The sequence below is a fragment of the Argiope bruennichi genome, chromosome X1 (genome assembly GCF_947563725.1).
Source record: "Argiope bruennichi chromosome X1, qqArgBrue1.1, whole genome shotgun sequence".
In the NCBI taxonomy this organism is placed as follows: Eukaryota; Metazoa; Arthropoda; class Arachnida; order Araneae; family Araneidae; genus Argiope; species Argiope bruennichi.
Genome location: NC_079162.1, coordinates 31,101,287 through 31,127,235, shown reverse-complemented (window position 1 = coordinate 31,127,235; position 25,949 = coordinate 31,101,287). Strand labels below are relative to the sequence as shown.

The following is a 25,949-nucleotide window of genomic DNA, read 5'->3' as shown; positions in this document are numbered from 1 at the left end:
CCATAATAACCACAGCTACGTGTTCAAGAGTTCCGTCTGCAAGATTATAGCAAATCTGGATATTCGCTGCCGAGGAGAAATCGATTTATGAAGAGAGCAAAGAGAGATTAAGTTTGATGACCAGACTGAAAGCTAATTACGATTTTGGCATTCAGCATTAGATCCTTCTGTTTGAACTTTAATTAAGATACCTAAGTTGTCAGGAATGGCGTTCAAATTCAAAATACTGAAAAGCGAAGAATTGGGGCGGTTGAGAATTCCCCTGTTATTTGAAAAGAGTCCGACTGAAATAGAAACGATTAATTTGATTGGTTGAACGAATGGTTGAAAATGCCGCTAAAACCTTTTCGGATATAAGTGCATTTTCATCTATCCAGTAAATATATTAAACTTGTCCGAAGTACTAAAACTTTTATTCAGTAGAAATAGTAGGTAGTTATACAATTAACTGTTAATATTTCTTTCAGTTTTCTATCCAGTATTAATAATAAAACACTCTATTATTTGAAACAATTCAATTTAAATGCGAATGGTTAGTTAAAAAGAACGAAAAAGAAAAGCTATTACACAGAAGCTTAAAAATCTCATTTAAATTTTAATATGATTTCACTACTGACTCAAATCATTATTAATGCTCTAACATTTTTAAATATATATCTTTCCTAATCAAATTATATTTAAATAATAAGGAAATATTTATATCTTGATTTTTTTTCCACTTCTATATCTATATTCTTAACACTTTTTTTAAAAAATATTTTCTTTTTTTTTAAATAAAAATCTTTATAGGTTTTTAATACAAAGTCTATTGATTCTAATATAACTAATGATCCCATTATCAGCTCTCACAAATATAACAAGGGGATACACATTTTAAGTAATATCTCTGTTAATTTGTGAATTTTGCATCGAAGAAACAGCGATTATAAATTGCATAGTAAAGTTTCGTAAAACAACGATTTTAAGGATGGAAATATTTGAAATTTGTGTTAAAATTAAAAGGATTTTTCCAAGTAAATCTTATATTTCATGTAGAATTCAGTACTTATGGAAAGAATAAGCTGATTTCATTATGAACCACCATAAAAGCAATTATTTCTCAATATTTTAATAGTAAATTGAGAATCGGATTCGATAATTTTCAAATTCATAACAATATATCGCCACACTCTGAATAAAGAATTCTGCATAAAATTACTCTGAAATTAACATTTTGTGTGAGTATTGGTTCAATAGTCACAGTAAACTTTTTTTTTTGATTTTAATGTATTTTAAATAAAAATTTTTGGACGTCATGCAGTTTTAAAATCTGAAAAGAAATTGATACTTTCACTACTGAAATACGATATTACTATTCACTTATAACTATATTATTACTCCCCCCAAAAAATAAAAAAATATATATAGATTTAACACAATTAAAATGCATATGGATTTTTTAATATAAATATTCATACAAATGTAATAAAAAGAATTTTATTGATAAGGATTGAAATTTAAAAATGCTTTTTAATAAATAAAAATCTATATCTTTCCATCATCGGATCTCTTTTTAATTATATTTCTAAAAATTAATTTAAGAGCTTTCGTCATTCTGAATCTATACATAGTTTATATTTCTGTAATCAATGAAATACCCCCTATTTTATGAAGCAAAATGTTTTTTAAATTGATTTTTTAAAGTTAAGAACCATCCACATCCCTTAAAACTTTATTTTCTGATGATTTCTTTTACCAAACATTTCAAGTAAATTTAAGCCTACCTTCATTCCAATCATTTCTGATAAATTTTTACCCACTCTCCCACCGTCTTCAAATGAAGGGATACACGCCCCGCTGTCAAAACCGCATTGTCTCTCATAATAATATGAAGTATGAGAGTTAAATGTTCAAAACTCAGTTTAACCAATGATGTATATTGTATACTCTTTAAATTTGTTACTGTAGTTCTTAGTCCTTGACAGTGGCGTGAAATTTAAGATTAAAGGCTGGATGGAGAGTTAGTTCAGGTTTCTCTCTCGTCATCTTGCTATTATTCAGATTTGCAGGGCCTGTCTTAAATTAGCTAGCCTAGCATCAAAATGAAATGCTGAACTAAGTGGATTAAATTTTTCCAATAAAATATGAAGTGTTAAGTAATCAAAATCGCAATTCCTACTGTCTTCCTTATATTACTTTATCTGTTTCAAACGCATTATTTTATTACTGCTTAACATTTTATTAACATTAAACACTTTATTACAGATTTAACACAATTTTAAATTTTCAATAATTTGTTCATTTTTTTTATTTATTTTGTCTTTATGCGTATCTAAACATACATTTATATATAATTTCTTCTCTAACCGGGAAACTTTCCCTAAATTAAGATCCTCTACGGTGAACTTGGTTTCTTGATATGCATTTAATAATTTGCTGATTTCATACCAAAATAACCCAATAATTTTGTCTATTCATATAGCAATTTACTACATATGAAATCACTGAATTCAGTTTAGAAAAAGGACGCTCATTTTTTATACAAAGATAAATTTAGAAGATATTGTTTGTCAATCACTTTATGTGGATTATTAAGCTTTTTCAAACCTATAGAAATGTTATTTCCTCAGGTTTGAAAAAAATTATCTTTTTCTCTCTCTTTTATTCCCTTTTCTTCTCTCATCTGGGTGAAATAATACTTCAGTTCATTTTCTATGTGATTTGTTTTCTAATATAAATGGACGATATAAAATTACTGAATTATATGAAACTTTTAAATAAATTTTTTAAAATGAATTTTGAAAATAATAGGAAAAGCTATCTTGGTTCAAAGGATTTCAGTACAATGTATCCCATTTCGATCTCACAGTTTTTAAACAAACTTTTTAGTTAGCGTTAACATATGCTTCGCTTTCTTACTAGTTTCAAAACTTTTGGGTCTGGATGGAAATTTTGAGATAGAAATGGGGCCACAAAATTATTTAGCATTCGAAAAAGTGCAATAATTGTTTCTTTAAACAGAAACTAATTCAAGCTCACTCATTATGATTCTTATATATTCGACAATGCACTGAGATTTTTAAATATTTTTATTTAAGCAAGCTACAATTTTTAGAGATTCATTGCCTAAAATGTTTCATTTATCTTTACAGGTTCAATCATAAGCCCCCACCAATATTTTAAGGATAAGAATAATGAAGGCGGACTGACCTTCAACTATTCATGCCATCCGCTAACAGCGAAGCATTACTTTGCATTTTGGAATATTAGCACGCGTTATGATATCTGTTGGAATCTGACACCAGTATGGCAAGGAGGAATTATGGATGCAATATCTCGCGTCCTTTCTCTAGGTGGTGCCGGAAGTTTGGACATTTTTCACGTGATTCTTCTGACATCCTATCATTTATCACTCACACTCCTTGAAGAGACTGGCTGCAAAGTGTGTTCGTCCTTGCATGTGGGGATTAATCTTGATGCTGATTATGAAGCTGTGATCGGGAATATTGGGAAAGAGTTCCAGAAGTTCACTCTGCATCACCTGCGAGCTCTTTTCAGCAAAAATCAGCTAGACGTACATGCGTTGTTGGTACAGAAAGGTAGGTAAACAGGAACTTGGTGAATGGTTTATACTCGTAAAAGATTTATACACTTATCATTTGTTTATCTTATCGTTAGTTTTATGCTTTGCTCTTAGAATGTTCTTTTGTGATAAGGTAAACAAGAACTTCCTGAATAGTTTTTCTCGCATCTGATTTAGATATTTTTTTTGTTGTGAATCTTAAAGTTAGTTTGATGTTTTGCTCTTATAATGTTCTTTTTCTCTTGATGAGCTCAAAAAGGATTCGTGACATTTAGCGGACATGGTATTTAGTTGCCAATTACGTAAATGCACAAACTGTGCAGACTTCATTTAAATTACAACTATACAATTTTTTAATAGAAATAATCTTTTAGTTTGATACCATTAATTACTAAGATAATTATTTTAATAATTTTATTTATTATTAAGATAATTATTTATAATTCAATTAAGATAATTAATCATAATTTTGTAAGATTATCTATCATCTTAGTTTAAATATAAATTTTTATAAAATACTAAATATTATTTATTATTCATAATTTTGATAGAATAATGATAATAATTTTGATAAAATAATGATAATAATTTTGGTAGAATAATGATAATAATTTTGATAGAATAATGATAATAATTTTGACAGAATAAGGATTTATTAATCTTAGTTATTATTCAATAATTACAACTTTGATAAAATAATGATTATGATTTTGATAGAACAATGATTATAACTATTATATTAATTATTAATAATTTGTACAATGTATTAATCATAATAATTGTAATTTATTAAAAAATTTTGTAACATAATCAGTTTTACAACTGAGATAAGCTGTTTCTTTCAATATAAACACTAATTTCACTTTATGACTACAAGTTTGCAAATGTGCCGGCGTCCTGGCATAGGGGTTGCGCGTCTTCCCCGTGATCTGGGAGTCCCGGGTTCGAGTCCCGGTTTGGGCATGGTTGTTCTTCTGTTGTTCTATCTGTGAGATGTGTGAATGTGCCCTCCTGTAAAAAGGGGTTGTGCAAGCGAATGAGTGATGCGTGAGTAGCAAAGTCGTACTCTTGGCCCTAGTTGGCGCTGCTATAAAAAATAAGAGACGTTCCCCCTCAGGCTTAAATCGCTGTCTTCGTAACAGCGGGCTTGTCAGTGGCAAGTGCCATAAGAAACAAACAAACAAACAAGTTTGCAAATGTTTCCATACTAGGCTATAAAAATTTATGTAATTCAGGCAGGCATCCCCTCACTAAATTTGGCCTTATAAGAAGTGGCACTCTCTCCTCCCTTAACATATTGTTCGTATCACCTGCTACTTCCTGTTTCAATGTATAGTGTCGCCCCCATATCCTGTTAGAAAATACTTCACTTACCCGTCCTACTCATACAGAGTAGACGTACTTTTACTTTTCTTGTAATTGTTGATCCTTTATTATGAGTAGTTAATAGTAATAAATTTATTTTTATAATTAATATGGATTAAGTCCATTAATCTCAAATTGTTCACTATAGACGAATTTATTATTTGCTGGCATACCGCCAGAATTAGGCCTACCGCCATAACACATATGACTAGGCACAAACAGGCAATGGACATTAAGATATATACAATACGTTCAAATGTATATGGACACTTTTGGATTTATACGTTTTTCTCCAAAACGTTCTTCATTTTTTTAAATACCTTTTTCTGATTTTTTTTTTTCTTCTAAAAGCGTAGTCTGAAGGACGTAGCTTATTCAAATTTGGATTTTCTGTGACTTTTCTAAGTATATATATATATATATATATATATATATATATATATATATATATATATATATATAACTAGATGCTCAGTTATTACAAAGGAATTTCATATAGTGATATACAAAATCGGACTGCATTCTGTCCCATTTGCCGAAATTACACATATGAGGGTTAAAAGACTGTGGACAAAGCTCCTCTGCAAATATGACCACAATTTCTTAGCATGAAATCATTATTTAGTTAACTATCTGCCATCTAATCGTGCCTAAATCAGACGTTCATAATGGACTTAATAACATCATTATCGTATGCAGAGGAAATACATCTGTCCCTTTCCTCCAAATTGACATTAATTGTAAATCTTAGTCAATACCATATGGCTTTCAATTATTTAGAGCGCATTTCAAGGAGTTATGCTAAGTCAAGTTGAATCATGCATTACCCACCACAGCTGTTCAACGTATTATATAACTTGACTAAATTATTTTCCTATAAAGTCAGCAAGGGAGAAATTTCTATAATTCATTTAGGAATTACTTTCTGTAGTTGAATCTTATTTATTTGTATTTATTGTGATATATCATCACTAAAAACGGTATTTAAAAGGAAATAAAAAAAAAATACAAATCTATGCTGAATTTTATTTCAGCACATATATGCTGAATATTATTCTTAAATAAGCAGCGATTTACATTTGGATTGCTTCAAATTAAATTTAGAATTAATTCAAAATTATTTACACACAATATTTTATTTTAAAGAAAGTTGCTTTTAAATGAATTATGATTAATCAACTAAACCATTAGTTTATATTTAAAAATAAATTTAGGATTAAAATTTTAAGTTTAATTTATATACATTTCTTAAAATTATTTTTATAATTTAAAAAAAAATATTAAATTATTTTGCAACGAAAAGCTTAAACGATTTTGAAACGAATCCTATTTTAAATTCAATAAACTACAATCTGACGGGCAAAGGAAAATAAGACGAATGAAATGCTTCCCAGCATGAATTGCTTTGCATATTTCAAACTGCATCTTCGATTCGCAATAATGAAAACATATTAACTTTTAATGCCATTAATAGCATTAATTCTCTAAATCGACTCATTGTTAAAAATCAGTTTCACTTTAGTTTCCTTCAGAACGGAAATTTTATATTTTGTTCGAAGTTAGACTGGGATTTACGGTAATGAACGTGCTGCCTGTAAAAGAATCTACAAAATTGATTGATTTGAATCCTAGGAGTATCATTAAATCTTTTACTAAATTTTAAAACACTCTGCATTCTCAGCAAGATGGTAACTTGAAAGATAGCAACAGGAGATTTATGAATCATTTCCTAGGTACTGTTTGGAATTCTTTTGTGATAAATGTTTATTCATTTCCATTTTATTGGCTATTAGTTTAACATAATCCATGAACTATCGGAACAAATGTGTTAACAAAGTAACTTTAAACTATTGATACACAAAATTATAACATTCCTAAGATTTTGTACTTTTTATCACTGGTAAAATTTTGAACGCAGAGTTTTGAATAAATCTACATTCTTAACTAGATAGCAATTTCGCAGATAGCGAATGGAGATTTATTATGTCTTTAATTTTCTGTGAACAAATGTCTACTCTCTATCTTGTTTTGGATTATTAGTTTTACATAGTTCCTAATATTACAGCTGAGAACGTATAAACTATTTAATATTAAAATATTGATGCCCATATCTGTTATATTCTTAATTAAATAATTTTTTTTTCAGGTAGCATTCAAATATCTTTTCTACTGCAGCATGCAGTCGCAAATGAAGATCTTTATTTAGAAGACAGATTTCAGCATACATTTCAAGTGCCAAATCATTTAAAAATCATTATGAAGAAGAAATTATTCCATCTTCGGATAGATCCGATATTAGAAAATCATCCAAGGAGATTGTTTCATGTGTTAGACTTTCTAAGGAACCAAATAAACGTTAAATATCCTTCATTGTCGTATTACATTAACAGACATTTATTGAACGAATTACAAACATTTTCATCTCGTAAAATGGCAGAGACACATCCAGATTATAGAAAAATCAGCATTTTAACTTATGATAAACCAAACCCTGAAGCAGATTTTGGTTCCAGCACAAAAACACAAACGTCATACGAACATTCCCCGTCTGGAAAATTGAACTTTAAGAATCTGGAGAAAGAATATCCCGGAGGGACATTATCTCGACATTTATCATCTTTGAATGGGATATCTTTGGATTCGAATCATAAATCAAGAACTCGTCGAAGCTCCGAAATGAGTAGTGACGATTCTAATGTTCGCTCGAGAGTTCGTTTCAGCTTTCAAAATCCTGCAGCAAATGCTAACAATGAAGAATTCCTAAAACATCTTAAGAAGCAGCTTGCAAAAAGAATACGAGTACCTTTGTCTAGTATAAAAGACCTAGAGATTAAATCAGGTAATTTTTGTTTTTATGAGTTTTATAGTATATTTCTTGGTTAATATATTACTGTCTTTCCCTAAAATATAAAAAGTTGTCTTTTTATATAAAAATACAAAAAAAAAAAATGTACAAATAAAAACATGTTAAATAGAAAATAAAAAAAATATATTGCATATTACTCTTGCACCTCATACGATCTTTTCCTTTTTTGTATATTACTGAGAGATATATTAAATCGTTATGTATATGCAAAGCTGCTGCGTAAATCTAACTATTTTTGCTACAAAGTGAAATGTTATTTATATGCAATTTATATTAGCGTAGCAAGCTTAATTATATGAAATAAATAAGGCGTATTTTCACTTCACCCAAGGTGAGAGCGTGCATTACTTTTAGGCATGAAGTTCTTTTCAAAATGAAGATTTTTTTAAACTATCGATGGAAAAACTGATTGGAATAAATTTTTAGTAACGTATTTACTTTTTAAAATTTTGAAATAGATGATACAGATGTTATTCTAACATAAGTATTAAAAAATTACTAAATGATTTAATTTATATACAGAAAATAATTTCTTGCCTTTATACCATAAAAAGAGTCTATGTTGTGTCTTTTTATTCAAATGCGATTATGTGCGTTATCTTCTTCTAAGTAGAAACTATATCGATCACTCTTTGAATTTTGTTCAACTGAACTAATATTTACTTTACATTCACATACTTGTTTCCTACAAATTACATTCATTTTTAATTATTTCTAATTAATAGTAATTAACGGATTTGTTTCTTTTGTTTTGAGCGGAATGTTTTCCTTAAGAAAATAAAATTCCGTTATCCTATGTTCGTGAAAAATTTTCTCTACTTATTTCTTATCGTTAATTAACATTTCCGTCAAGGTGATTTTGTAATTACTTTTTTCCATTAAATTAATTAATACATTTTAAATTATTTATTAAGATTAATTAACTTTTCCAAGGATAAAATCACGATACTTTAACGTATCATCCTTCTAATGATGAAGGTACTAGTTTTTAATTTAATTAGACGTAGTTTAAAATATTTTTTGTATAAGAAGTATCCAAATCAGCATTTGAAAACAAGGGAGTACTTTGAAAGATTCTATCTTAAATCATCCTTTCTGCTTCGTTATGTTTGCATAAAAAGTAAGCATTGATTCTACAATATATCAAAACAAATTTGCTTTAGTTTTTTCGTTTATAAATAATTTCAATTTAATTTATTTGAAAACTGATGAAACTTTTAAATAAGCTTTTACGTAATTCGGAGTGTAAAATGTAACACGTAACACTTAAAATGTGTGAAACTTCATTACCAATTTAATACACATATACAAACCTAACATTTCCTTTTATGTAAATCTCCATTTCAAAACTGCTTGTCGTGTAATAACCAAGGTCGGAGTTTCAAATTAGCCAAACAAGCAACTGTTCAAGGACACCTCAGCTTACGATATATTTATTTGTGATAATTTCCGAGCATATTAATTTTATGATTTTATTTGGTATACATGGTCTTGCATTCGGATTGATTCAAATTAAAATAAAGCCTTGCTTAAGTCTTAGAAAGAATACTACTTCAATATCTCTGATTAATTATCTTTTACATGTTTTATGTTATGTTACCTAAAAACTCTAAAACACATGTTGCTTTTAATATAAAACTGATAGATTCTATAACTAAACAGTATTTAAAAATGCAAAAAAAGTTTTAGATTTTATTATTTCTTCTAAAATTATTTTTTAAATCGATTCTTGGATTTTTTTATATTCGAAAGGCTGAAACTAACTTTTTCGAAAGCTTTCTCGAATGAAATTTTTGTCAGTTCACCAGAATTTTCTACATAAAACTACTGTATATAAAGAATTGAATTCAATAAAAAATGAAGTGTAGGAAAAAAGCCTTTCCCCCTCCGATCTTGCACCGCCTAAGGGTCCCCAGAGGGCTTAATCCCTCTCTGCTTCTGGCTGGCATTCTCCCTCAGACTTTCTCAAGTATTTTCCCATTTTTATTTTCTTGCATACGAAGTATAGAGAATCTAATCATCAAAAAATTAGAACTCGAGATTTTGAAAAACTCCATGTTTTAGAAATCACTGAGTTTAAAAATGCCTGTCACTCTGTCTATTTGTAACAAATATATCTCAAAAACGCTTTGAGCTAGGCAGATAGAATTTGGTATATGGTATTTACACCAAATTTATAGGTTTTTTTTTTAATCAAATTTGATATTTTAGAGCAAATTTTACTTAGAAGAAATCTGTCTGTCCAGCTGTTCGAATATAAGTTAACTCGATAACTCCAGAAAAAGACAACTAGATGGATAAAACTCATTACATAAATTTAACCTCTACATTGTAGATACCTAAGGAATTTTGAGTTAAATCTAACAAGTGGTTGGGCATCTGTCGGTCGGTACTTTCAAATGTTTGTAAACGTGGTAACTCCAAAACACAAGGACTTAAATATATCAAATTTGGCATGTGATTTTGTGACTGCAATTGTTTTTCTCAGTCAAATTTTGGTTTCAATGGTTTGAGAAAAAAATCATCTAAAACAAAAATTTACCTTTGTTAGTGCGCGAGAAAGTTTTGTGGAGACACTCCTTCTGGTTGCATTTTATTTTGTAGTATAGTGAAGTAAACTGAGTATGGATTTTGGATCGTCTGTAATCACAAAATGCTCAACAATATTGATATCTTCATCACATCGTATGGTATTTATAATATCAAACAACATATTGGAATATCTTGGATCGTACAATATCTTGTAGTAATAGATGAATATATATATACATAATCGTTGAAATATGAAATACGTTATTTCATAGAATATGAAATAATGGATTTCAAAGAAAATTTCCTTAAATGACAAAATATTTTATGAAATAACGGATAAATCAGGATCTGTTATTTAATGAATTTGCTAGAAATTTTGAGAAGCAATTATAGAAGAATTATATACTTTAACCCTAAAACATTTACGAAGCTTTATTAAAGCTAAGTCAATGAAATAAATGAAAATGAATCTTGGTTCTAAGATCGCGATTCAGTGTTTACTCATTATGAGCTGTGCCATATTTTGGAGTATTTCTGTCTATTTTTTGAAAGTTTATTTCATTTTGTGGGGTAATATATTGAGTGTTAATAATCTCTGAAATATAATTTTCGATCGCTGTTTTCAATGATTTTATATTAAATAAATACTTCAAACTTCTCTGATATGCTGAAATTAAAACTACCGCTCTTCTATAAATTTCAATCTATTTTTGCGTTTTCCAAAAAAAATTCGGTTGAGTTGAACTTTTATTAGCTAACCCAGCGTGTCTGTAAACCTTACCTTTGCAGCTGATACTGACAAAATCAATTTTACGTCTTCCTGAACTTCATCTGGTAACTTTCTGCTGAGTTGAACAATAATTGCTTATTTATTCCCTAGATGGCGCTAAAAACAAGTTGAATTCAAAATTGCCTTCAGCTAGAGCTGGAGCTAAAAAGGGAATCGATGCATACTCCGACTTTTAAGTAATTGAACATCAATGATAATTTTTTTTTGGGGGGGGGTATGAGAAGAATTAGGTAGAATTTAGTAAATCTATTTCTTTGCATTGATTTAAAGGCGTTTCTATTTTAATTTAAGGTATTCATTATTTAGTGAAAAAGTAGATTTGAGAGTTCTGCTCAGATAATTTTTTGTCAAGCAGAAAATCTTATTTAATGATACAGAGAATAGAAATTCAAAAATAATTCAATACAAATTTAAGAAGTATCACAAGACAATACCGACAAATTTTAAATAATATCGAAATTTCAGCCTAATTTTTAAAAACTTTTCTAAACATTCGTATTGATATTCCTTTTTTATATGATATAATTGTACTAATATTTATAATGTTTTTTTCATAGTGTGATGAACTTAGTTTGATTTCAGTAATAACACCATTCGAATATGAATATTTAAATGCAATTATAATTATGTTGCTAAATATAAAAAAATGTGATTAAAATTTTGTTAAATGTAAAATCAATCCTATGCAATTGTTGAACACTGCTTATAATTTTTTAAAACTTTTTAACCTGAATTCGTTTATTATTGTTGTCTAAAATAGGCTTTTAGTTTATCAATATATAATAATCAAGCGGTTTGCTAATATATAAGGCCGATTTAAGACTGTGAAATAGGTAATAAGTATTAAACGCAAAAGAGGGGAAAAAACATGTTTGTGAGTTTGTACTTCGATTTTTTAAAAAACTTTTATGATTGTTTCTCTTGATTATCTTCCAGAATAATAGTTTACATTTATGGAAGGAAGAAAGCTTTCGTAAAATTCCAAAAATGCTGATAATTATATTACGTGAGTTTTGAAAACACATACTTTGAGCAATATTTTTTTCTAAAATTTAAGAGTTTATAGAACAAAAAAGAAATGTTTTATTTTTTAGGCATTTTTTCCATATAATAATTTTCGAAAAATACTTATACCTATGTAAAAATTTGAATTAGCTTTTTGTGAATGCATGTAGCTCACATAAAACATATAATGTGGTATTTGTTTAAAATGCAAATTTAAATGCAAGTTTAAAATGCAAATGAAATTTTTTGTTTGAAATATTTATTTTTTAGTCTTTTATCTAAATGAAATATAAAAATTAATTACTAAAATTGTCACGAATCCTATTTAAAAATTTTGTAAGATTCAGTTAATGCTGAAATTACCTTCATACGAAATTTAAAAATATTAATCAAATTAAATTAAAAATTAAAAAATATTTACGAGTTGTATAAAAGATATTTAGGAAATTAATAAAAATAAATTTCATAAATAAATTTCTAAAATATAAAACTAAATGCATAGTTAATACATGAATATAAAAAATTCAAATAAAGAAACAAGAGTTGTTGTTTTTTCCCTTTTAAATGCGAGTTAGTTGAAAACTGAAAGCACCTTTACGAAAGTTTAATTTTTTTTAACAATCTTCTTCACAATAATATAACTCTGATTGTAAGAGAAGTAAAGTTCGTATCTAAACATTTTGTGTAACAAGTATACAATAAACATAAATACTCATTTATCTTAAATTAAATTGAGAGCACTCTTGCTTTAATACCTTGTAAGAAAGAAAGTGCTGATAAAAGCACTTTAATTTACTTTTAAAGCTATTTTCTTCATTTGCTTGTCCCATTTTAGTATTAACAATTTTAAAGCTCTTATTTACAATGTCTGTGATTACTTAATTAACTTAAAACATTGCACTTATTTATATTCGCATTATTATTGTTTTATATTTTTCAGAGATTAATTTTGAATGCTGAAAACTAAGAAATAAAAATATTCTATAATTACAGTTTTAAGTTAAAGAAAAGTTTAACAAAATTAATTTAAAAAAGGATAGATTTACTAATTAATTTAATTAAATAAATTAATTGATTTAAAATAGGTTAATTAATTAATTTAAATAAATTCAAACGGCCGGTTCATTATCGCCTTTGGCCACCAACTGTTTCCCCATCAACTATATTTTAAAAATAAATAGCAAAATCAAAGTACCCTTCCACAAACACCAATTTCACCATTTTTTATTTTATATTAAGTACATTTCTTGAAAAACATATATATATATATATCGCCATAACTTCCTATAGAAAAAATCCCTCTAAATATAAATAGTTCTCCTTCTTGGAGTAGGTCTATTTGGCAACAGAACTTGCAATTTTTAATAATGTTCATAAGTTACTCTGATGCCTAAGCTTACACCCATTTTTAACACTTTCATGCCACACCTAAGTCGGGACACTCGTCTCTACGATGATATATTTAATAAGTGAGATACATAAATACCATGCACCTATAGCGAAATCGGTTATTTCACTTCCGAAATACCTATTCAATCAATATCTGTTTTAAGAATATCAAGCAAAAATAAAGAATGCTAGAGTAACTCAATTTAGAGTGTTAACTATAACTCAACTAAATCCGATTTTTTTAAAAAGCACCTTTAGATACAACTTTTGGTAATAAATCCATATATTTTTAAAACGAAGGGAATTATAATTTATATGCAATGCTACACTAGTAGGGCGTGCTTTAATGCTTTAATAAAAGGAGGTAAATATGACAGTTCACAGAAATCGAAAAATACAACATAAAATTAATTGTCAACCCGCGTAATTTGGATCAGCTGGAAAATGAGATTTAACGCTAAAGAAATTTCATTAGAGAATATTTAATATAAAATTTTAATTTTACGCTTAGAACAAGCCATCATTCCTTTCGATGGTAATGCAATATTGTTAAAATTAGAAGTCCGTTGGATAATTTGAGAGTCCGTAGCAAATTGCTGGCGATCCTTTTATCTTAATCACCGGAGAGATTATTCTAAATTGTTTAACCAAATGCAAGGATGGCAAGAGCGACATCCTGGGATTCAATTATGGTAGAAGTTTGAATATTAATAGCTACAGAGAACAATTACGTTTAGCATATTGAATTAAACTTACTGCAATAGCGATCACAATAGTCCTACAGATGTCACTTGTTAACTCAACACAACACTATTAGCGAAACAGAGCAACACTAATTCAGTTGGTTTAGTTATCTATGGAAACGTTTGTCACGTGACTGTTGTCCTGATAAATTATGGTATACACATTGCGTTGATTTTCGCTTTAAATCAATGCAAACCATTATTAGGCGTGTTTTAATGGAAATCGCTGGCCTTATTTCAAAAGGGATTTCAATAAATTAGGCCTTTTCTCTAATCGCAATCTAAATTCCACCTCGCTTCATCATTTACTTTTAATAAAAAAAAAGCCTTTTCTCTCATTTTAACTAAACTATGAAAGAGTACAAAAAGCAGATTCAACCTTTCAAATCCAAACTTTTATGCAGATAGAATCGCAATTAATACTCAGAAGCAACTCAAGCTGATAATACGAGAAGCCGATTCCCCTTTAATTGATGTAACATATACTTCCAGTAGAAAATATAATATAATTAAATACATAATTTCAAAATAAGTCCGGCCGCTGAAATTTTATAATAATACATCTTTTTGTATCTCAGTGGATTTCTATGAAATTTAATTCCTTCAAAGAGCCGCCATGTAAATGGGTATAGCCCGGAAGCATGGAAAAAAGTATCTTCCCGTGGGTATAGGTGGGAGCTTGATGAGAGGGAAGCTGGATCTGGGGCCGTCCTCGTCATTTCACCAGTTTTCTACCTTTTACCAAGATTACGATGTCCTTTTCAAAATAGACCTACCGTTGCTAGGAAATACAGAATAACTGTAGCTATACTAAACTCTAAAATCATCCATGATTAGTATGGAAAACTATAAAATTAATAATTAATCCATTTTTGTTTTAAATGCAATTTCATTGCAAAAAAACGCTTATTGGTGTTTAAATCTAAATTTTCATCAACATGTCAGTACTTTTAAATATATTCAAGATTATTTGACTAGACTTGCGTATAAATGAAATTTAAAGAAAATTGTTTTTTTAGATTAGCTTATTTATATTGTGTCCCCTTTTAAAATAACTCGAATGTCATTTTCGGACTGATCTCGCAAATTTGAAACGTGCTAAATGGCAAGGGTAATCTTTTAATTAGCATTTTTCTCACCTGTGCCATGCTAGTGAGAGGTTGTTTGATTCCCAACTTCAAATTTAATATACAGTAGGCCCATATACATTGCGTATTTTCGGCGAAATGGATTTTCAAGCCTAGAACCTGTTAAAAATAATTATTTCACAGAGGAAACGCGCGTACAATTTTCTCTCCAGCAAGACTAAATCTCCTGAATTAGAACTTTCATCAATTTTCTGTTATGGGAAGAAATTTATTTTCCACTGATAGGTGTTAATGACATTTAATTTGCCATAAATATAATCTTCTAGGTTTTAATAATTTTTCTAACAGTGAGATAAATAGAAAAAATGGTTGCATAGAGCTAGTTAGAGATATTTCACTAAAATATGTGGAATCAGTTAAAAGATAAAACGTACAAGTAAAGATTTTGATCTGTTTATGGTCCTATTTAACTGGAAAAAAACCTCCCGTCTAATTACATAATAGTGATGCGGAAAATCAAGAATGGTTAATTAAAACAGTTATTTATTTTAAACGAACAGATGGTTTACTTTTCTTGAAAATAACTGTAAAGACTACTATTAGATTTAAGACGTTATTTATAACGGTTATTTAAAACATTATTTTTAAACAAACAGGTGGTTTGCATTTTTTAAACAACTCTAACACATATTACTAGATTCAGATGGTTATTTAAAACAGTTACTTATTTTAAATGGAAGGTTGATTTGAAGTTTTCAAAAATAATTGAAACATTTACAATTACAGTTAAAGATTTGCTTATAAACGATTGTTTAAAGCAGTTACATATTTTAAAGAACACAATCGCTCATATTTATCAAAAATAACTGCAATACCAACAACAACATTCAGCACGTTATTCATAGCTGTAACTTAAAACAGTTACTTATTTTCAAATTTTCTCTTCTAAGGGAAAAAAAATCCATGAAACCATCACCTTTAATTGCACTGATTTCCCCATTTTATCAAATTGACACTGACTGTTGAATTTAATACTTTTCCCACTAGGTAAAGTGTTTACTTTGCAGACAATTATGAAAGCAACGTTTAACACAGTTTATTACGAAAAGTGAGCAAATATTTCTCCTGAAGCTTTTATTTTATTTAATCCGAATTGTTGGAATGAATTGTTAGAAAATCTCTCTTTCTGGATTTCAAATTCACGCACGAATGCTTTCATTTATCGGTAGAAGCATCAACTTCAAACCGATGTGAATTTCCAAAGGAGGGAAGAACTGAAACTTCACCTCTAGAGTTAATTCTCTAGCTATTGATTTTCTTATCCATTTCACGGGGCCCCTCCATTGTGATTTAGGTTAACAAGATTAGAATATTATATTTTCATTAACAGATACTTTATAAAATTAATTATTAGAAAGCTTTCTGTTTACTTGTTTCTCAATCAGTAGAATTAACTTTTCGTATTTATATAACTATATGATTTATTAATTTGTAGAACAATCATCCTGTTTTTCCCACATTTTTGCGTTTCAAATTTAGTATTACAGGTGTGTTTAAGCTACGATCGGAGTATTTTGTGTTTACAGCTTATAATTAATAATATCAACTGTCAGATTTTTAAAATCACTTTTCAACTTACTTTTTATACAGCTATTTTCAATAAAATTGGCTTCATTTGTTTATCTTTCAACGTTAATGCACGAAATTCCTATTTCACACATTGTGATAATTTATTTTGTAAAGTAACTAATCGTTTTATGAAATAGCCAAATTCTATATTTTAATGATAATTTACCTATATTATCTTGAATGACCAACTTTCGGGTAATATTGAATCATTCCCCTTGAAATGCCAGCATTCACCGGAAAATGTTGACAGTCTCTAATTTCTGTCATTCCGGAATAACGTCTGCATGATATTTTCTTATTTATTATTTAATAAGCATTTTTATAGCTATATGATTTGATTTTCGATACGAATCCAGTAACGTTAAATTTGGGCCAGATGGCAGTAGTAACTTAACTAGTCTTACGAATCTTCAAAATTCCTTACCTCACCAATGTGATGACTTTTGACCTAAATGCAAAAATATGGTGGATCATTTATAGCTATAATTTCTTTTAAAAATTGGGTGAGTGTCTTATCAATTTATTTTGCAGTTATATCGCCTAAAAACAGAAATAAGAACAAGTATTAAAAGTAAGTATTAAAATTAATATTTTTTTGTCAATAGGTTTACATGCAGAAGTCGTTTCACTGATGATTAATGATTGCAGTTTTTGAATTCTTTTATGGGATTGCTTTTTGACAATTTAGACAGTGTTTATCTTTTATGGAGAAAGATTAGTATTTATCAATTGATTTTTATAGAAAGTATCTTCGTTAATTTTGAAAAATGATTATAAATGTTCATTACTAATAAATAATAATTAAGAATTGAACTTCTAGAATTCAACTTTTTTTTTCGATATTTTTTTTAAACACGCAAATGTAATGATGTTTTCAGCTGCGATTTGTTTTTCTTATTTTTGTATGAATGACAAATTACGCCATTTTCATCCAATTTTGAATTCCTTCCCAAACATTATGACGCAGGTTGTGTTTCATTTATTTCTTTTTTATAAATTCTTAATTATATAACAGAATTTATTCTTACTAGGCGATGAATAGACAATTTTTTTTTCTTGTTTTCGAAGATTAACATATAACTTCTTTATTTCTTATCAAAAGAATTGAAAGAATCTAGTTATGCTTTGAAAATAATAAAACTGGAATCTAAGTTTCTCTTTGATAGTTATTGCTATAAAGATGAAATTTTTGAAGTTGTTTAACGTAATAAATTATTTATTCTCATGTTAAGCGCATTGGATGCATTTCGTGGATGCTTTTTCTTGTTTTGAGAGAAAATAAGGGAGAATCTCAATTCAGTTATCATTTAATTCAGGATAAAATAATTTGAGAAGCAAGCTTCAATGTCTAGATTCAAACTGATTTTATTTTACAAATTTTTCTCAGTTAATTTAGAAACATGTATTCCCTTAAGGAATAATTATGATGCTTTTGGAAATATGAAACATTTTTAATTATTAATATTCCTCCAGATTAGCTTGAATTCAATATTATTTAAAATAATCATTTCAAGATAAGCCATGCTTAAATTATTAAAAATTAATTATAATTTAGATAATTAATAATAATTTAAATAGAGATATGATAAGATCAAACAGCGAAAAATCAAGTAACGCTTAAAAAAGAAGAAAATCTGTTTTGGACAAGCAAATCAAAAATGTAAAAGATTAAGTAAAACAGATTGTGAGACAAACACAACAAAATATCTATTGCGTTTATATGCAATTGCAGGTTTATTTTTTTTATCGAATAATCAACTTTTTACCATTAGAATATCACAAGGAATAGTCCCTCCTGTCACTTGGACATCCGGTAAAGCTGACTGATCGGATGCGAACAATGAAGACAGAGTTAAATAGACTAATTTTTAATGCGACAAATGGAGAATCCTTACATGGAGGTGCGGCCTGTCATTGGCAATGAGACTGTTAATCCATTAGCCCTATCTCTATTGTTCCTCGAGGATCTTCTTAGCTTACGCAATTTCTAATTCTTGTGTTCTACATGACCTCCGCGTAGAATAGTCTATTACCTAAAATCAACCGTAGTTATTACCGTGATTGTTATGTTGAGGATACGTAAAAGCTCAAAATGCCTTTCTTTCATCCTTCCACATTTTTCCTCAGATATTATTATTTTTCTTTGTATTCAAGTGAATAAAGATTAATTTTTCTTTGTATTAAAGTGAATAAAAATTAATTTTTCTTTTTATTGAAGTGAATAAAAATTAAAGGACAGTACCAAAATTTTTAACGAATAAGTTAATAAATAAATAAAAATTAAAGGACAGTACCAAAATTTTTAACGAATAAGTTAATAAATAAATAAAAATTAAAGGACAGCACCAAAATGTTTTATGAATAAGTTAATAAATAAATAAAAATTAAAGGACAGTACCAAAATGTTTTATGAATAAATTAATAAATAAATAAAAATTAAAGGACAGTACCAAAATGTTTCAACGCCTTTAATATCTATCACATAGAAAACGAATCTCAGATAGAAAGTCTCTTATTCAATTTAATCAGTATAAGTATGAGATCTTGTAAGCCGTTGGAAATATTTGAATTATGAGAGTAATGCTGATATCTCCTTCCAGTAAAATTGCAAACATTGCTAAGCGTATTATCCGGTATTTTGATGTATTAACATTTTTAATAGCTGCTCACAGATCTTCGATTGTAGCTGCACTTGAGCTATAAACATTATGTTTTGAGTATCCTTAAAAAAGAAATCCATCAGAATGAGATCTTGTCAACATGGGGGGGGGGAGGTAATCAATATTACTTCACTCTAACTATCTATGCTAAGTATTTGATCAGGATGGATTGGGAATGACAATTCATCTTTATTTTATTTGAGTCTTTAAACTTTTTCAGATCCTATTAGTTTTTATTATAATAATTAATTAATAGTGTGAACATACTTTTGAGACACCCTCTAAAAATAAAATAAAGCCAAAATGTTTGAAAATTAATTATTATATTTTATTCTTTAAATTAAGGGGACAGTGGAACTGTTTAAATTAACAGTTATATTTGAATTAAAAATGAAATTGACATGAGCACTATTAATTGTAAGATTAAGTCATTTTTAAGATCATATAGCTTCACCAAAATGTGTTGGGCACTTTCTAAAAATTTCATAAAATATTTCAAAGCAATTGCACGTTTCTAATTAGAAACGAGATCTCATTATCAACTTTTGCTACGGCTGAGTATTTATTTTTGAATTAGGGTGTCATTCCCTCACGATCAAGTTGAAAATCATGAATATTATATAATTACATCAGAATAGCTGTAAATTAAGTTTCGTGTTGCCGAACACTTAAGAGAATGAGGGTTCTTTAAATTTGCATCCACTCCAGGTCTTGTTAATTACGCTTCCCAGGGTAAGGTCAAGTGTTTTAAAGCTGCTGAAGTTTGAGTGTTGTTTGGTTAATAAGTACTTTAATTCGCTCGTAAATATTCTTATTTAATTACCGATGATAAAATACAGCAAACATCATTATATATATATATATATATATATATATATATATATATATATTGCCATGAAAGACAAAAATTAGAGAATGTAAGCATTCTCAAGTGAATGTCAGCACTTATACCGACAAGCATGAAAAAGTTCGAATAATATGTGAAATAAAGGACTAAGAAAGCGTAGTTAGAGAAACGAAAAGATATAGCAATAAACAAAATTTTATAAAGTTAACAATTTTTTATGTTTAATTTTGATGCTATTTTCTTTTCTAATTCAGAATGCATTTTAACTTTATGTGCAACAGTTTATTTACATCTGCTGTTACGTAACCTTTCCCCTTTCATGATATATACCATAATTTGTTTTCGAAATGAAGTATGATTTAAAAAGCTTAAATTATGTCTTAACGTAACAAAACCTATTTATTGAAACTCACCATTAGCGCAAGCTGGGTGTTGATATTCACCGGTGTAAATTGGAAATAAATATATTTATCAAATGTTTTGGATACACCCTGATTATGAAGATTTGATATTCACTGGAAAATATCGACATTTTACAGTTATCGATTTTGCCTAGTAATATATATATATATATATTTGTCATATAATATTTATTATATAAATCATATCTCTAAGATTGCTAATCATATCTCTAATAAATACTGTATCAAAATAATGTGCTTCCAAACAGAAAGCGAGTTTTTAATCGGCAGTTCTCACATTTTTAGAAATTGAATGAATAAAATAAAGTTTCTCTTTTAATGGTACAAAAATATATCGCAGTGTTTTTTGCATTCTCATTTACAATAAGAATATTTTTTATATTTTTTTTTTTCTGATTCGTATATGTGATAAATATATTCTTAGTAAAACATAAAATGCAATTAATGTACCCTAGAATGATTTGAAGTTTTATACTCATGTGTAAATAGTTCACATTTTTCTCCATTATTTTACTACCGTTATCTCTATCTTCTTTATTTCATTTTGTTTATTTTATTTCATTGTTCTTTTCTTAAAAGCTTGATGGTTTCCTGCCTCTTTAGGTTTCAAAAATTATAATCGAACTACAACTAAACTCTGAAGACTGTCGCGGCACGATAGTGTAAATTTCAGAACCAATCAAATTTTTTAAATAAAATTAATGATATGTCCAGATAAACGAAATGTTTTTTAGTAGAAATATATTTCAATCATATTTATGATAAGTATTAATAACCAAATACAAGTGGCATACATATGAAGATTTGTCATTAATACCTAAAAGTCAATTTAAAGAATGTGCACATGGCAAGGAACTCTAGATAAAAACAGTGGCAGTGGTCTGCCTGAAACTTTCTTTCATACGACATAATAAAGTTACTCTTCCCGTCGCATAAAAACTGTGAACGTTATTTAACTCCCTGTCAATTGTTCAGATTTTTAATTTCAAAGTTCCAAATGGTAGCTTTTTGTGTTTCATAGTATAAGAAGAAAGACCAAGTATGCATTTTTAACGCCTTTTTGTTACATTGAAATCAAAATTTAACGCAGAATTACAACTTTAGTAGTGAGATCATATCAACGAAAAGATTTAGTAACAATATCACGTACTAGTTTCATTTTCATTTCATTGCATTTTTGAGTCAAAACGTTTCCATGCATGCGAATGTACTAACCGCCAGATAGTTAATACTTTGAAGGATTTAGTTATTCAGACTTCATTTTAGGTCACGTTTTACCCATTTATATCTTTACATTTTGTATTTATCTTGGTTTCATGTACTCAGACGAATGAACTTACTATCAATGGATTCAAAATCTAATATTTAAAAAAAATATATAAATATCATTTATTCAAAATTTGATAGGACATTTACAGATTTTGTGTAAAGACAACATGAAAAATTTCATTTGTCTAGCTCAAAGCGTTTTTGAGTTATCGTGTTAATAGATAGGCGTAATTTTAAAAATATGTTTTTCGAACTCAGGGAAATGTGCAGCGTGGACATTCATTAAAATTTCTAGGTTAAGGTTTTTTGTTTTTTTTTTAACGCTTCCAGTGCTTTCTTTTTGTGTATTTCGTATACGAGGAAGTGAAAATTGTCAACTCTTTAGATATGTCTTTCTTTTTTCTTTTCTTTTATGTCATTCCTTTCTTCATGTTCGTGAATGCGTGCTACCGGAATTTTGGAGTTAAATAAACATTGATTCTTTCTTTCATCAGGTCTTTGCATCAGGATTCTTTTAATTCTAGCTATCACATTGTTTTCTTTAAAACTGATTCTTTTTAATTATCTAACTTTTTATTAAATCAGATGGGATCTGATCTCAAAGCAATCTTCCGAATAGCGATGTCTTAATTCTAAACAACTGGCATTATTTTTTAAAAAATTAATCCTTTTTTATTGCGATCATTTTTATGAAAACCGAAAATTTCCTTTTCCTTAATGCCATTTTTGTTTAAGATAATGTTTTTCAGGAAGCGAATTTTTCTGTAGATAGAATGCCAATAACTAACATGGAATCACGCGAAAATTTTTGAAAAACGTTGAAGATTTTTTTTCATTGATCTTTTCGATTCATTTTACAATAGCTTAAAAAAAATGTGAAAGCATTGCAACATATTAGAAACCATGACTTATATGTAAAAACTTGCATACGTTAATACGCGAAGTAATCACACCAAATTTTACCTGCGTTGCGTTTTGTAGTTATCGAATTCAGTTGCACTCGAACAGCTAGACAGACAGTCTTCTTGCGAAGGGATTCGGTACAAAATTTGAAAGAAATCTGTAAATCTAGTAGCAAGTTGTACAAAATTTCATTTGTTTAGCTCGAAATGTTTTTGAATTATCTTGTTCACACATACAGACATAATTCCAAAAATGTATTTCTCGAATTCTGAGAGATCTGAAATGTGGGAAATTCATCAAATTGTCTAATTCGAATTTTTTGACTATTACAATGATTCTTTTATACTTCATATGCGAGAGCACTAAAAAAAGAAAAAAAAAAGAAATGAAATTAATTGACAAGCAAGAGAAAAGCAGATATGGGTTTTTTTTATAAGCTTGTTCAGTTTCAATTCTTGTTTCCTAGACAGTAACACATCTGATTTTTGAATATTTATTTTCCTTTGTAGGTGGTTATATTGCGAACAAAAGGTACGCGGGTAATTTTCTAAAATGTTATTCAGATGAAAAAATTTATGAGGGATAAATTAGTATTAATTATTGCATTTAAAAAACAACGAAAATGTTGCAAATCATTTGTTGCGCATTTGATGCTCTTTTTTAGTGAGCATTATTGAGGTGACTGCGCAACGCTGGTGTGGGTGAGTTGAGGGGGACTTTGTTATTTTTACCTGCGAATGATCGCTTCATCATTTTCTATTGACAAAACTAGAAGGAATTTATTTTTTTACGGTTATTTTTTCGATGCAGCAAACTTCATATGTGACTTTGAAAACCAAAACGTTAAATTGCTTATAGATAAAGAAGCAGATATCCAGTTTTTTTTTTTTTTTTTTTTTTTTTTTTTTTTTTTGTAGAACTGCTAATTTTTTAGTTGAATAGCCGCCACAGCCCAAGAGCTTATCTTGTTCCTTTATTAAAAAAATTGCTTTGAAATTAGTTGCTATGCTTCAACCAACAGAATGACATCTTCTTTCTTCACTTGACTGGCCGCGGTATTCTGAAGTTTTGCCTCCGGCAGCGGAGGTTCGCAAGCCAGCGTCATCTCCAGCTTTTGTCAAGTCCAACATCATCTTCAGGTCCAAGTTTTGAGTTCAGCTGTTGCTCTTGGCATTTGACCATTGTCGAAAATTCTGACGAAGACGAGAAAATTGATTAAAAATGCCTGCGGCAGACAGTGTCACTACCCATGATCGACGAAAACTGTGTAAATAGCTTGCACTGGAATGAAGAGGATTAGAAGTATTAGTGAAGATCCGAGGTGTTAGGTGAAATTTCTAGGTCCGCCTCTACAAACCCTACATACAGTTCCACCAACAGGAAGGAACAAAATCCTCTGCGTTCTTGCCCTAGGGGTGGTAAAGACGTAGAATAAGAAGGACGGAGAAGAGTCATTGGATATCTAGAGTTCGTGTCAGGCTTCTATTCAAATACTTTGACCTGGGGCCAGGCTCTGCTACCTTGTCCATGCGTAGTTTTAACGGGTGTTTAAGCGGGAGTTAATTCAACTGAACTGAAAAATTGCATTTTGTTGCTGCGGGGATATTACGAGCTGTGAAAGTTGAGAAATTCTGTTTAAGAAAAGAATTCGAAGTCACTAACTAACTTTGATTTCCGTGTTCTTTGACATTTGATAGGACAAAAGGGAAATGTTTAAGTGAAAATGAAATCTTAATCTTCATTCTTTCAATACTAACTGTTGAAGTGCCTTCAGGGTTGAACACAACACTTGAAAGATTTTGAAATATTCAATTTAATCAAAAAATATTCTTGTTTCCATTCAATATGTACAAAAACTCTAAATTCGATTTGGAACTTATTGGAGGAGAAATTTGATTAGTAGGATACTGTATAGAAAAAAAAAAAAAAATAGTCTTTTCTTGGAAAAAATATGAATCATTATTAGCTTCATTTTAATCTTTTAACTTTATTTATATATTGGAATATTTAGAAATTAGTAATTTTAATTAATTTTAATAATTTTTAACATATAAGAATTTTGCATTTAATTTTAAATGCACCATAATTTATTTCATAAAAAGAGTCATTGGTCGTGTCCGTGATGTAGTTAGAGTATTATATGACTTTTCGTCCCTAGTCATCATAAGGGACTTAGCAAATGCAAATAACACCCAGCGCGTTATTTTATTATTTATTAACCTCCTCATTTTATTTTGCTTTAAATTTTAATTTTTTTTTATTAAATTTGCTATGTCATTAGTGTATTGACGCTTTGTCTCGGTGGCTCTTCCTTAAGACTGACGCCTAAGACTGTTGCCTCTCTTGCTACACTATATCAGCCACACTGTACATTCAGGGATTGTGAAAGTTGATAGAAGGAGAATAGAAAAGGCTCAAATTGCGAGAAAGGCATACGAAAAAGACAACGAGAGAGCAATTAATTTTTTCATGCATTTAATAATAAAATTCATTCGTTTAAAATCAGCAAGTAACAATAGATAGTGGTTTGAATGTCGAAATTAAACATTATTTTCTTTGTCTTTTAATATTTTTTCTTCTCATTTGTATCTTTTCTTCCCAAAGAGTAATAATTAAAGAATTTAGTTGTTTTTGGTTATTTAGTGTATTTGTCTGATGATTTTGATATCATACATAATACTGTATCGTCATTTTTATATTTAGTATAAAAATAAGAAAGCGTTTAAAAAGCTCTAATTTCATATTTCAGTTAATAACATAAATGATGATACCACCTAATATAATTTTCATTTGTCTCACCCTTTTAAGTATTTTTGATTTTTGCATATGAATGCAAAGATTTTTATAAATTCTTATCATTTTTGGAATGAAAAATTCAA

The 25,949-nt window shown here is 28.6% G+C and overlaps 1 protein-coding gene across 1 annotated transcript in view; it reads left to right on the top strand.

Moving 5' to 3' along the window:
• Nucleotides 1-25,949, top strand: part of LOC129959474 (uncharacterized) — a 59,519-nt gene that overhangs the window by 9,013 nt on the left and 24,557 nt on the right. Inside the window, exons 3-4 of the mRNA XM_056072321.1 lie at nucleotides 3,132-3,582; nucleotides 7,078-7,766. Coding sequence (XP_055928296.1) covers nucleotides 3,302-3,582; nucleotides 7,078-7,766 — 970 coding nt within the window. The 5' untranslated portion in view covers nucleotides 3,132-3,301. The remainder of the gene's footprint in view (nucleotides 1-3,131; nucleotides 3,583-7,077; nucleotides 7,767-25,949) is intronic.